Consider the following 15,143-nt stretch of genomic DNA (forward strand, 5'->3'; position numbering starts at 1 on the left):
AAATTAGTTGCAGTGAGCTCAGATCAGGCCACTGCACTCCAGCCTAGGTGACAGAGCACGACCCTGTCTCCAAAAAAGAAAAAAACCACAAAACAAAAACCATAAACTAATAGTTTAAGTACTAGTAATTCTATCTTAAAAAAGAAGCTTAAAGAATTAAGTTACACATGAGAAAACTAAAGGGTGACGAATTTTCAAAGCTTCACTGAATCAAAGAACATGATTTTCTAAATTAAGATTATGACTCTGTAAACATAAAATAACATTTTGTCATAGAAAGGTGTCCAGACTAGCTAAATAACTGACACAAATTGATCCACAGAGTGGCAAAACACCAATATAAACATCTACTTGTCAGGGTGGGCGCAGTGGCTCATGCCTATAATCCCAGTACTTTGGGAGGGCAAGGTGGGAGGATCACTTGAGGTCGGGAGTTCAACACCAGCCTGGTCAGCACGGTGGAACCCCAGATCCACTAAATATATAAAAATTGGCCAGACATGGTGGTGTATGCCTGTAGTCCCAGCTACTCAGGAGGCTGAGGCAGGAGAATGACTTGAACCTGGGAGGCAGAGGTTGCAGTGAGCCAAGATCACGCCATTGTACTCCAGCCTGGGCGACAGCATGAGTCTCTTTCTCAAAAAAAAAACAAAAAATACCACAAAACCTACTTGACCTTCCACTCTGCTTTTGTGACACTCAGTAATTCTTACAAAACAAAAAATATTCTAAAAGTATTTTCCTCTTCAAAAATTCAGAATCCTAACTGGAATAGGATTAATTAGCCTGATACTCTGTAGCTTTATAAGCTTTTTAAACAAATAGTTTCCTTTGGCATTCTCTTTAGATCTAGAAATTAACTGAAACACTGATACAACACAAAATACAAGCAATTAATAAGTATCATTTTTACTAACCTACAGATCTGCTAATTTTTGTTTATTAATGTGTACTAAAATCAAAAGCAATCTTATATAATGGAAAACATTCTGTAATTCAGACTGGTTCTTTTATTGGAATGTGGCATAAACATTAATGTGAGTTATTTTCAAAAGAAAATTGATCAACTTTGCTCAAGTACTACAGAGGAAAAATAAGAGGAAACAAAGCTAAACTACTTAAAAAGTAGTTTAAGAGTTCAGCTAAACCTGTCCAAAAATTATTTTACTGTAAGAGATTGATACCTGAAAAATCACAGGCCCTTCACTAAAGGAAAATCATTAATGAGAGGACAGCATTGTCTTACATACTTTTGGCATTTACCTGCCTATAAATGGAGAAGGGGCTTAAATGAACTCTAAGTCCATTAGAAGTTCAGAGTCTTAAAACAAGCCAAAGCAAAACAAAATATACACTCCAAGAGCAAAAACAATAGGAACATAAGAAAAATAGTACTAAGAGTCACATGTCTCTATTGAATAGATTTCATAAATCCTTAATTCCTTGTTTGTAGGATTAACCGAAAATAAAAAACAGCAAACAAAGGCTGGGTACAGTAGCTCGTGCCTATAATCCTAGTACTTTGGGAGGCTAAGGCAGGAGAATCAGTTGAGTCCAGGAGTTTGAGACTAGCCTGGGCAACACAGCAAGACCCTGCCCTGTCTCTACAAAAAAACTTTTTAAAAAAATTAGCTAGGCATGGTGGCATGCAACTGTAATCCCAGTTACTTAGAGGGAGGCTGAGGTGGGAGAATCACTTGAGCCCAAGAGGTCAAGGTTGCAGTAACCCATGATAATGTCACTGCAGTCCACCTGAGTGACAGAGTATTCTCCATCTCAAAAAAAAGGCAGGGCATGGTGGCTCACACCTATGATCCCAGCACTTTGGAAAGCCAAGGGGGATGGATCACTTGAGGTCAGGAGTTTGAAACCAGCCTGACATGGCAAAACGCATCTCTACAAAAAGTACATAAATTAGCTGGGATGGTGGCACATGCCTATGGTCCCAGCTACACAGGATGTTCAGGTAGTGGGAGAATCGCTTGAGCCCAGGTGGCAGAGGTTACAGTGAGCCAAGATCCCGTCAATGCACTAAAACCTGGGTGACAGAGAGATATTGTCTTAAATAACAAAACAACAGAAAACGGCAAACATTATGCAGCACTGGAACAAAGAAACAAATGATTCAAAGGAACTAATAAGGGAATAAGAAGTTTTAGGTACAAAACTTATTTGGCTGACCAGAAGTACCTCAAAGATCATACAAAATATGTACAATCTGAAAAAAATTACTACCAATCAAACATATATGAATTTACCTTTATCTTAGTGTGTACATCAAAGATATCTGGGATGCTACCAAAAATAGTCTTAATCTCCTCTGGTGCAAGGATAGGTCCACCACGTTGCCCTTCCTCTTCCAATGGTACCTGAAATAACTAATGAAAAAAAAGATTAGTTTGAGTAGATTGTGGAAAAAAGCAAAGAACTAAAATATAGACAGTGGTAAAGGAGAGAAGAGATGTTAATAGAGAAGGAAACAATAATAAAAAAAAATACCCTAAATTGAAGACATTTTCCCCATATTTTTTACTTTATTCTATTTGTGTATTCTATTTATTTGTATACCTGTGTATATGTGTATACCTGTGTATATGTATATACATAAGCTCCTCACAAAATGTTATGTTAGAAGCAAATAAAAGTTCCACTTTGGGAGGCCGAGGTGGGTGGATCACGAGATCAAGAGATCGAGACCATCCTGGTCAACATGGTGAAACCTCGTCTAAAAGTACAAAAAATTAGCTGGGCATGGTGGTGTATGCCTGTAATCCCAGCTACTCAGGAGGCTGAGGCAGGAGAATTGCCTGAACCCAGGAGGTGGAGGTTGTGGTGAGCCGAGATCGCGCCATTGCACTCCAGCCTGGGTAACAAGAGCGAAACTCCGTCTCAAAAAAAAAAAGAAGCAAATAAAACTTCATCACACAGTTCTGCAAATCAATCATTAAGATTGTTAGTATGATACAAGAGTAATTTCTACTTTCGCATTCAAGTTATGAAGGATGAAAGCAACAAAGCAATCTGTTATCTCCAGACATATACTTAATATATGCGCTAAGTGTTTTAGAAATGTTAGCATAGAAATTTGGCCTGGGGGAAGACTGGATTTGAAGCTAGAAGATCTGTTTGTATCTATGTTGCTGCTTGCATCAATCTTAAAAAATAAAAGAAAAAAAACTAAGAACCAATAAATGAGTTTGGCAAGGCCAAAAGATACAAGGTCAGTGCATGCATATATGTGCAGACACAAATCAGTTTTACTTCTATATACCAGTAACTTATAAATAGAATATAAAATTTTAAAAGTAGTATTACAATAAAAAATTAAAATATTTAAGTATAAATATAATAAAATATGTTCATGATGCTGAAAACTACAGTATACTGATCAAATAAATCAAACACAACCTAGATAAATGTAGACATACGGTCATGAACTGAAAGAAACAGCACAGTAAGAATGTCAATTCTCCTTTCCTCAAATTGATTTATAAATTTAATGCCAATCAAACAAAGTTCCAGGACTTTTTGTAGATATAAAAAACCTGATACTAAAAATTTATAAGGAAAGGTAAAGAAGCTTCTTGCTATAAAGCTGCAGTGTTCAAGACTGTATGGTATTAATGAAGGGAGAAACATACATAGATGAAAGAGAGAGTTCAGAAACAAACTCATGTAAATATGGTCAAGTAATTTTAGGCAAAAGTACAAAAGCAATTCAATGCAGGGAGGATAGTCTTTCAACAAATGGTATTATAATACCAAAACTATTATAAAAAACCTAAAACTATAAAACTTAGAAGAAAACCAAGGAGAAAATCTTCATGACTTAAACTTGGGTAAAGAGTTCTAATACGTGATATCACAAACACAATCTATGAATGAAAAAACTGTTAAATTAGACCTCAACAAAAATTTAAAACTTTTCTTCAGCAAAAGACACTTGAGAGAATTTTTAAAAATATGCTATGGACTACGAAAAAGTCTTTGCAAATCATGTTTGACAAAGGACTAGTATCTACAATATAAAAAGAATTCTCCCAGCCTGGCCAACATGGTGAAACCCCATCTCTACCAAAAAAATACAAAAATGATCTGAGTATGGTGGTATATGCCTGTAGTCCCAAGTGCTCAGGAGACTGAGGTGGGAGAATCACTTGAACCCAGGAGGCAGAGGTTGCAGTGAGCCAAACCAAGATGGCACCACTGCACTTCAGCCTAGGCGACAGAGTGAGACCCTGTTTCAAAATTTTTTTGAAAAAGAACTCTCTGTAATCCCAGCACTTTGGGAGGCCGAGGCGGGTGGATCACAAGGTCAAGAGATCGAGACCATCCTGGTCAACATGGTGAAACCCTGTCTCTACTAAAAATACAAAAAATTAGCTGGGCATGGTGGTGCGTGCCTGTAATCCCAGCTGCTCGAGAGGCTGAGGCAGGAGAATTGCCTGAACCCAGGAGGCGGAGGTTGTGGTGAGCCAAGATCGCACCATTGCACTCCAGCCTGGGTAACAAGAGCGAAACTCCATCTCAAAAAAAAAAAAAAAGAACTCTCAAAACTCAGAAGGAAACAACCCAATCTTAAAATGGGCAAAAACCATGAACAATTGTTTTAACAAGATATACAGATGTCAAATGAAGCCAATATGTTCAACACCACTGGTCACTATGAAAATGAAAACAGAAACCACAATGACAGATTCTATCTTTCCAATATTTCTCAGATCTATCCTCTTGTCTTCACTGATACTATCCTAAAAAGTTCAGATCTTCAAAATCTCTCATGACTGCTGAAATAGCCTCCACATTGGTCTCATTGCTTTTCCAATTTCCCCTCTTCTATTCCTCCTCCAAAGTGAACCAAGTTATCTTTCTGAAATGCAAGTCAGATATCACTGATCTCCTTTCCCATAAAAAAATTATTCTATAGCTTAAAGATAGATAATATAGCATACTATTCAAAGGCTTTCTCTAGATTGGTACAGGCCATCTGAACTCTCACTGTAACCATATGCCTACTCCACCCTTAATATTGATAATACACTAAATGATTGCTTATATTGTTTATTCAATCTCAAAGAGACTTCTCACCTATATCCTCTACCTGTACCAATCATATTCATACTTTAAAGTTCACTTCATTGTGAATATTCTCACTGTTTTGATTTTAAGGACAAGCTAAACATTCACTATATTAAGACCATGCATGTGTCTCAGACCTACCTCTTTTCCTAGGTCTGTTTTTTTTCCCCTGTGGTTTTCTTTTTAATGATCTTAAGTCTTATGATCGCACATAATTTTTAAAGTTGTGTATATGTCCTCTACTTTAATCCTTTTAACTTGGCAAAGCACCATTCCCAATCACAAATACACAGCAGTTCTACAGTTCTGTTTCTGAACGGCTATTTAAAGATAATCCTAAATTATAATTTAGTTTGACTTAGACTGTAAAGAATTCAAGAGTGAAGTTCAGTTGGCTACTATTTTAAATGCATATGACCTTAAAGATCATCTATAAAATGTGTGACATGTTCAATAATTTTTGATATTACACATAAACCACACTAAAATGCCTTTCAACAAGTCAAAGGAACTATTTTAAATACAGGGAATCTAATTAGATTGGCATAGTTAAGGCCAAAAATATAAAGTAGCCATTGCTACCCATTTATCTTCAACCCTTGCCTTTAAGAGGCAAATGAACACAAAACACAGGTGAATCTTGCTTAGTTCTGAGACAGTGAAGGAATTTCCCCCATATTTAAATATATTCACATAACCAGTTATATAAATCTAAATATAAAAACAATCTCCAGTAAGTTTTAAGATGGCACTCAACATCTTTGTGAAAAGTTTAACATTACTAACAAAGTCTAATCAAATCTTTAAAAGGAGTTAACAGTGATAGCATTTACTAAATTGGAATTACTATTAAAAAACTGAACATAATCATTTAACAAGTCAGTCTTAGTTTTAAATCAGGACTTCCCAACAAAACATTCTGTCAGTCATTCATGATGGAAATTCCAGTGTATGAGATCTATTAAAGTATGGTACACATAAAAAAGTAATGAGACATTTGTTTTGTAATAAATAAGGCAGTGGCCAATTATTACTCATTAGTGGCTTTTTAAAGATAAGCTATCAAGTCTGCCCTTTCTCCCTTCTTCTTAATGTCGGCAAAGATCATTTTTGTTCCAGGGATGTGTATCTTGGGATTCTCCAAATACTCCATCAGTGTATCCTCTCCCCAGGTGATGCCTTTGTTCTTACTGGAGTCAGTATAAGAGAATCCAGTGGCCTGACCTGTCTTCTGCCCAAAGATACCATGGAGATTAGGCCAAGTCTTGTGCTTGCCTCCGTTTTCACTGTGTGGCACGGGGAACACTTCGGAACAAAAATCTTCTTGCCTTTCTCAACATCACCCATATTTCTCTTTTTTGTTGCTAGCGCAACAAAGGTTACCACTCCGAAGCCGGATGTCCCACTCTCTCCCTAGGTCTGTTTTTATCAATGCTGGTGATAAACTAGCTCTGACTTATATGATCATTTTGTATAACCATATAAGAGTTGTGATTCCAGGTTCTCTTTGGTCAACCTTAAGGAAAATGACAGTATAGCTACTCTAATAACTACTGCAAATAATCAGTGCTAATTTGCAAACTTATGTCTAAAGAACCCATTAACAAAGGAGGGGAAATTTCATGACTACCAGTTGCTATTAGATAAACTGCAAAATTGCTGTATTTTTATTTTCTAGAAAAAAAAAGTTCACTTCAATTGTTACTTTTTTTTCCTGAGATGGAGTCTCACTCTGTCACCCACGCTGGAGTAGTGGTGCAATCTTGGCTCACTGCAACCTCTGCCTCCTGGGTTCAAGTGATTTTCCTAGCTCAGCCTCCCAAGTAGCTGGTATTACAGGTGTGCCGCACCATGCCCAGCTACTTTTCATATTTTTGGTAGAGACGGGGTTTCACCATGTTGGTTAGGCTGGTCTCGAACTCCTGACCTTGTGATCTGCCCACATCAGCCTACCAAAGTGCTGGGATTACAGGCGTGAGCCACCACGCCTGTCCCATTACCTTCTTTATGAAGTTTTTCTGATGCACAACATACAGAAAATCCCAGCCCAACACCTTCCCTAATCTAAAGTAGTAGTAAAACTCTCACTTCACAAATCTAAAACCTTAACTCCATTATGATGCTGATACCTTCCATTTGGTAATTGTAATTGTGTATATTTTGTCTCCTCTTCTAAACTTTTATTTTTGTTTTGAGACATAGTCTCGCTCTGTCATCCAGGCTGGAGTGATGTAATCTTGGCTCACTACAATCTCCATCTCCAGGATTCAAGTGATACTCCTGGCTCAGCCTCCCAAGTAGTTGAGACTACAGGTGCGTGCCACCATGCCCAGCTAATTTTCTGTGTTTTTAGTAGAGATGGGGTTTCACTGTGTTAGCCAGGATGGTCTCTATCTCCTGACCTCGTGATTCACCCACCTCAGCCTCCCAAAGTGCTGGGATTACAGGCATGAGCCACTGCACCCGGCCTAAATTTCTTTAAAACAAAACAAAACAAAAATCTCCTTAACACTTAGCACAGTACTTTATATTAATTAGGCATCCAAGTAGTATGTGGAGTAAATAAAGAAGCCTCTGGATATTCATTTAATTTGAGGATACGTTACAATTAAGTTATTCTAAATCCCATTCCCCCCGCAAAACAAAAATACCAGTCCTAAAACAAAGTTCTTAAAGGACAGTATTATCATGGGCTGGGTGCACTGGCTTACACCTGTAATCACAACACTTTAGGAGGCTGAGGCAGGAGGATCGCTTGAGCACAGGAGTTTGAGACCAGCCTGGGCAACACAGCAAGACCCCATCTCTAAAAAAAAAAAAAAATTTAAAGAGAGAATACCATCATGAATTTAGGCCACAATCTTTTAATAAAACCTTTGAAGAATTTATACTAAGCAAAGTGGTATGAAACTTCCTCCAGTCAAATAATTTCATGAGTTTTTAAAAAGAAGTTTTAGTAAATTTAATTGACATGCAAATTTGAATTCTGAAACTTCAGTGTATTTTACTATGGCCTGAAAGGATTTACATTTCTAAGTAATAAATGCTACTAAAGTAAATGAATAGTAGTATATGCCAAAGGGATTTTTGCTATAAGGGATTCAACATTTTGAATCACTATAAAAACTTAAATAAGAAACTCATCTAGAATGATTTCCTTTTAGAAGAAAGAGCAAAGGTGACTTAAATCTAATACAGCAAAGAACCTCATAAAACCTTGACTACTGCTAAACAAATAATTAACTGTGAAAAATTGCCTCTCTATGACCATCAAGTAAGAAGTCTTTCCATTTCTTAACCATGCATTTTATCAATGATATAAGCAACTTAAGGCTATTAATTTGGACTTTAAAGAGTTATTTTATGAATTCAAATACAGGTCGATTAAAAATTATACCCAAATCAGAAACTCTCTATTGAAAGATAAGCTTGGTGTTATCAACTTCATTTTCTTAACAGTATGTTAATCTATCTCTTTTATTACCTAAAACAGATTTTTTCCTTCTTTCTATAGACACCAAAATAATGGCCTATTCTTGTCTTTCAGAACCTTAAATTTGTTTATTCCTTAATATCTTCTATAACCTCATCCTACAGGATTCATTACCACTGTTGTTTTTCTTCAGAAATAACTTTATAGTACATTTTAATATTGGTAAGCAATGAGTTAACATCTATTTATGACTAACCACTGCATAGTTCATGTGTCACATGAAATGATTACTGAACAAAATTACTTATATCAACAGTGGTATACTTCAGTGCTATTGTATAGGCAATCTTTTTGCCATATATACAGTACTAAATAAAGTAATGACTCTTAGAACATATACTTTCAGAAAAAGTTATCTATCACTTTCAAATATAAATGCAGTACCTTGACAAGGAACTTGCAAAATTCTGAATTAAACTTGATACCCTCTGAGATCATCTACAGAGCTCTGTTCTCCTTTAAGTAATTATTAAAGATGGTGCTATTTCTGGATAAATAAAAGGTAATACTACAGTTATGATATTTCCCTAACAGCAGTTTTTGTCACACATTTCCATTTTTAATATCAATGTTCAAATTCTATGCTTATATAATTTTCTTGCAGGAAATAGTATCACCTAGATTTTTTTTTACTTAGGCACACTGGAACAGAAATTATTTTACAATCAAACTCACACTTACCTGAATAATTGTTGCCAATATATTAACATAATTACTTTCAGTTTGATAAAGCTCTTTTGCAACTTGCCACCTTGCTGACTGCTTTGAAGGAACTGGAGTGGAGTTTTTAGAAGACTTAGTACAAGACTTTGGGGTTTCTGAAATGTTAAAAGGTGGAAAGATTTAATGAAAGCCAAATATAAATACCAAACATTATGTAGACTTAAGAAGATAAAAGGAGAGAAAACCTATTCTTATAAATGTACCACCATACAGATTTCCATTAAAATTTTTTTTCTCATAGGCTTAGGCCAGAAAAAATTACTGGTCAAAAATATCACTGACTCCAGTTGGTAGGCATTCTACTAAATGTCATGTACTCTTCAAAAATGTCTAGGTTATTAAGACGTCAAGGCTATTAAAAACAAAAAAAGACTAAGGAACGGTTCCAAGTTAGTGAAGACTAGAGAAAGACAATCTAACAAATGTTTATCAAATGTGTATTGGATCCTAGATCAAAAAGAAAAAACTGTTTTATTTTGCTAAAAAGGACTTTACGACTTTAATAGGATAACTGATAAAATCTGAAGTCCACAAAATAATTCATAGCATTAATGTTAATTTTATTAATAATGTAATATGTATTTTTTAAATGTGCCTATATTATAGGAAACAGTTAAGTAATTAGAGCTAAAGGTACATCGTGCCTGCAACTTCCTCTCAAATTGTACAGATATTCAAAATTCATGTGCATATGTGGATGTATGTATCTTTAGAAAAAGAGAGATTTTGACTGAATGAATGCTAAAGCAAACATTTAGAAAATCTGGGTAAAAGGTATAGGAATCTTGGTACAGCTAAAATAATAAAATAGAAAGGGAGGTGTAAAAATACATAAAAAAAGGAAAAGATTGTTATAATTACACAATTACAATAATGAAAACCTGTCATATACATATGTCAAAGAGAAGCCCCCCTCAAATAAACCAATATTGACTGAAAATTCTTTGTTAGTTCAAACTATCTTAATGTAATATAAAACAACCAGTCCAGAGTGGAAGGAGGATGTGATAGTATATTTTATTTATATTTCATGAAAGAAAATAAATTTTGGACAGGCGTGGTTACTCACACCTATAATCTCACCACTTTGGGAGGTCAAGGTGGCAGATCACTTGAGGTCTGGAGTTCAAGGCCAGCTTGGCCTACATGGTGAAACCTTATCACTACTAAAAATACAAAAATTAGCTGGGCATGGTGGCACGTGCCTGTAATCCCAACTACTGGGGAGGCTGAGGCAGGAGAATCACTTGAACGCAGAAGGTGGACGTTGCAGTGAGCCAAGATTGTGCCACTGCACTCTAGCCTAGTGTCAGAGCAAGACTCCATCTCAAAAAATATATCTTTTTTCAAAGGTCGAAAAGTGAAATAACACATACTTCAATGTATAGTAGCTTAAAATACATTTTCTTGTTGTTAATATGGTTAGAATACTTTAACATTATATATACAATCACCTAATGGCAAGTTTTTCAATAGGAAAAGAAATGTATGACATAAAATAGAAATAGATGATAAAAGAACCATAATATATATTTCCAGCACATCAATTTTACTCAATTATAAACAATTTTAAATCCTTTAATATGAAAACGATCACGTACTATGGAGTTCTGAGTCCTTTTTTTTTTTTTTGAGACACAGTCTCACTGTGTCGCTCAGGCTGGAATGCAGTGGCACGATCTTGGCTCACTGCAACCTCCATCTCCTGGGGTTCAAGCAATTCTCCTGCCTCAGTCTCCTAAGTGGCTGAGACTGCAGGTGTACGCCACCACGCCCAGCTAATTTTTGTATTTTTAGTAGAGACAGGGTTTCACCATGTTGGTCAGCCTGGTTCCAAATTCCTGACCTTATGATCTGCCCACATCGGCCTCCCAAAGCGCTGGGATTACAAGCATGAGCCACCATGCACAGCCCTTGAGGGCTTTTTAAAGAAAACAGGATTCAAAACAATTTCTCACTTGCCAAACATTATTTTAGGCTACACTCACCAGACCCAGAAGCCTCTGCCATTAAAGAATATACTTCAGTGGGAAAAAACTGAGATGCACCGATCTAATGTAATTATTTTGTGTCTAGGCAATGACCTACAAACTGGGGAATCTATTTTATAGAGCACCTAATATATGAGTATAGTTGTCCTATCTGTTTACTTCAGTGGTTCATTTTCTTCTCATCTCCTAAAACGCATATTCAAGTTTGAGTCCTTTATGATCTCCTCTTACCATCCCATGTCCATGTCTATTATGATTATGGAATCAACATATTCTCAGATATAATCATGATCTCCCTGTCAAGCTGGTTCAACTTTTCCAAATGCCTACCGGATAGTTCTGCCTAATGCAACCTGGATTTCTCTAAAACTACATCACCTTCCTCCAAAATAAAACTTCCTATCTACGCCAAGACAACATTTCTTTCATTTAATTTAGTAATTTGCCTTCACCTCTTTTTATTTCCTTCCTATTACTTCATTCTACCAATATTTCTCCAGTGCTTACTTTTCTTTCCAACCACCACATACTCTGGTTCAGCACCTTATTATTTCATGGCTCAAGCCACTGTAATAGATTACATCATGATCTGACTGTCTCCAAACTGCATTCCTTCTAATCAATCTTCAGAAGAACTCTCGACAAATTATCTATTCAATTTCTCTGCTGCTCAAGGAGTTTGTAAAATTCCTTGTTGATGACAATATATAGTTCAGATATTAGTTTGATTTGAAAGTTATCTAATATTAGGCCTCAATTAACGTTTTTAATTTAACTATTACTCCTCACATTCCAAGCAAACTGACCTATCCATTCCTTCCTAAAAACTCAGTTTGTATGCTATTATCTGTACATTTGCTCCTCTTTATATTCTCAAATTCATCTCAATTTTCTGGGCTAACCTTAAATTCACTTTTAATTCTTTCCTTAAGTATTTAGTGAATACCCACTTTGTACTAGGGTCTGTCCAAGAATAAAACAGAATAAAAACAACGTTCATCTTCTCTTAAAGATTACTTATTTGAAGAAACTCAAATAATAAATACACAAAAAATATAATTTCTATCAGTAATAACTACTACTGAAAACAACAACCAGGTCACAGGGTTAGCAGAAAGTAATAGAGGGATTTAACTTTACAGACAGTCCACCACTCAGATTTCCTTGAGGCAAAGAGATCAAGTAAAGTCCTAAGGTATGGATATACTAAAAACATTTGAAGAAATAAAAGGTGGTATGACTGAAGCTAAGAGAGTGCAGGCATTATTAGAGAAAATATACCACATGAGATTAGGTAGATGAGGGCATGATTACACAGGGACTTAAAAGCTACGGTAATATGCTGCCCATGGACGCCACTGAAGAAGCATTGTTAAAGTCTCTCTTCTCCCTGAGGTCATGTCTAAGTCAGAGTCTCCTAAGGGGTCCGACCAGCTGAGAAAGCTCTTCTTTGGAGGGCTGACCTTTGAAACAACCAATCAGAGCCCGAGGAGACATTCTGAGCAACAGGGAATGCTCAGGAACTGTGTGGTAATGAGAGATACAAATACCAAGTGCTCCAGGGTGTTTGGGTTTGTCAAAAATGCCACTGTGGAGAAGGTGGAGGCAACCATGAGTGCAAGGCCACACAAGGTGAATGAAAGAGTTGTGGAACCAAAGAGAGCTGTCGCAAGAGAAGATTCTCAAAAACCAGGTACCCACTTAACTGTGAAAAAAATATTTGTTGGTAGCATTAAAGAAGACACTGAAGAACATCACCTAAGAGATTATTTTGAACAGTATGGAAAAATTAAAGTGACTGAAATCATGACTGACCAAGGCAGTGGCAAGAAAAGGGGCTTTGCCTTTGTAACCTTTGACGACCACGGACTCTGTGGGTAAGATTGTCATTCAGAAATATCATACTGTGAATGGCCACAACTGTGAAGTTAGGAAAGCCCTGTCAAAGCAAGAGATGGAGAGTGCTTCATCCAATCAAAAAGGTCAAAGTGGTTCTGGAAGCTTTGGTGGTGATCATGAAGGTAGTTTCAGTGGGAATGACAACTTTAATCATGGAGGGAACTTCAGGGATTGTGGTGGCTTTGGTGGCAGAGCTGTGGTGGTGGTGGATAGGGTGGCAGTGGGGATAGCTATAAGGCATTTGTTAATGGTGAAAGCAATTTTGGAGGTGGTGGAAACTACAATGATTTCGGCAATTACAACAATCAGATTTCAAATTTTGGACCCATGAAGGAAGGAAACTAATTTAGAGGCAGAAGTTCTGGCCCCTTTGGTGGTGGTGGCCAATACTTTGCCAAACCACTAAACCAAGGTGGCTATGGCAATTCCAATAGCAGCAGTAGCTATGGCAGTGGCAGAAGTTTTTAATTAGGAAACAAAGCTTAGCAGGAGCGGCGAGCCAGAGAAGTGACAGGAAAGCTACAGGTTACAACAGATTTATGAACTTAAACAGTGGTGGCAGGGCCTACCTGCTACAAAGACATGTTTTAGACAAATACGTGTATGAGCAAAAACTTGAGGACCGTATTTCTGACTAATTGTATAACAAGTTATTTCAGTTTCTGTTCTGTGGCAAGTGCAAAGCATCCCAACAAAGGATTTTAATGTAGATTTTTTTTTTTTTGCACCTATGCTGTTGATGGCTAAATGTAATAGTCTGATCATGATGCTGAATAAATGTCTTTAAAAAAAAAAAGCTAAAGTAATATAAAGCCATTAAGTGATTTTAAAGCAGAGAAGTGCCATCATCTAATTTATATATTTTTAAAGACTTCTCTAAGTGTTGCATATAGAAAGGCACAAATTAAAAGGGAGAGAATCAAGAGTTCTCATTTAGTTAAGTTTAAGATGCCTACTAGACATGGACAAGGAAGTACAAAGTAGGTAGCTTGACAGGGAAGGGGACAAATTTGGGAGTCATCAGTATACAAATGTTTTTCAAAACCATAGAACTTACTAAGATAATTTAGGAAGAGTACCATTGAGAAGAAACAATGACTCCGGAGGAACATACAACAATTAGAATTGAAAAAAGTTAGGCCAAGGAGAATGAGAAATGTCCAAAAAGAGTAGCTACTGATGTGTTGAATGCTACTATTGCATAAAAACTGTCTCCTAAGGACTGCAGATCAGTTGGAATGGGTTGAAAGAACAATGAGAATCAAGGAAATCGATGTGGGAGGCCGAGGTGGGAGGATCATGAGGTCAAGAGATTGAGACCATCCTGGTCAAAATGGTGAAACCCCGTCTCTACTAGAGATACAAAAAATCAGCTGGGCATGGTGGCACGTGCCTGTAATCCCAGCTACCCAGGAGGCTGAGGCAGGAGAATTGCCTGAACCCAGGAGGCAGAGGTTGCAGTGAGCCGAGATCGCGCCATTGCACTCCAGCCTGGGTAACAAGAGCGAAACTCCGTCTCAAAAAAAAAAAAAAAGAGAATCAAGGAAATGAGACAATAGATCAAGGTAATTCTTTTTAAGTATACTAATGTGAACGGGAACAGAAAAATGGGACAAAAGTGGAAAGTGTCATGAGTATAATGGATTTGGTAATGATGAAAGCAATTTTGGAGGTGGTGGAAGCTATGATTATTTTGACAATTACAATAGTTAGTCTTCAAATTTTGGACCCATGAAGGAAGGAAACTTTGGAGGCAGAAGCTCCAGAGGAGGCAAAATCTCCAGTGGAGATTTTGATTTTTTTGTTTCTTAAATCTAGAAAATATATTTGTTTACAGATTAAAAATCAAAAAGAGAGGGAAATATTGATAAGGAAGAATTATAGGAGCCTTTCTGTATCATTTCAGCACAAAGTGAACTCACCCTCCTCTGACTTAATTCTACCTATTTTCTCCATAA

General features: G+C 36.6%; 1 protein-coding gene, 1 non-coding gene and 2 pseudogenes across 12 annotated transcripts in view; 2 read left to right on the forward strand and 2 right to left on the reverse strand.

Moving 5' to 3' along the window:
* The window catches only part of ECT2 (epithelial cell transforming 2), a 94,829-nt gene that overhangs the window by 65,794 nt on the left and 13,892 nt on the right, over positions 1 to 15,143 (reverse strand). For all 11 annotated transcript variants that reach the window (XM_002759378.6, XM_078353832.1, XM_003735027.6 and 8 more), the window contains 2 exons: positions 9,254 to 9,390; positions 2,259 to 2,378 (listed from right to left, as the gene is read on the reverse strand). In XM_002759378.6, coding sequence (XP_002759424.3) covers positions 2,259 to 2,378; positions 9,254 to 9,390 — 257 coding nt within the window. The remainder of the gene's footprint in view (positions 1 to 2,258; positions 2,379 to 9,253; positions 9,391 to 15,143) is intronic.
* LOC118149055 (small nucleolar RNA SNORA72) lies at positions 5,139 to 5,262 on the forward strand. The gene has a single exon (XR_004736221.1). It is a non-coding gene; the product is annotated as a small nucleolar RNA SNORA72 (small nucleolar RNA).
* LOC108588750 (cytochrome c, somatic pseudogene) lies at positions 6,110 to 6,552 on the reverse strand (annotated as a pseudogene).
* On the forward strand, positions 12,685 to 13,915 carry LOC144579874 (heterogeneous nuclear ribonucleoprotein A1-like; annotated as a pseudogene).

Source organism: Callithrix jacchus, chromosome 17 (genome assembly GCF_049354715.1).
Source record: "Callithrix jacchus isolate 240 chromosome 17, calJac240_pri, whole genome shotgun sequence".
NCBI classification, from domain to species: domain Eukaryota; kingdom Metazoa; phylum Chordata; class Mammalia; order Primates; family Cebidae; genus Callithrix; species Callithrix jacchus.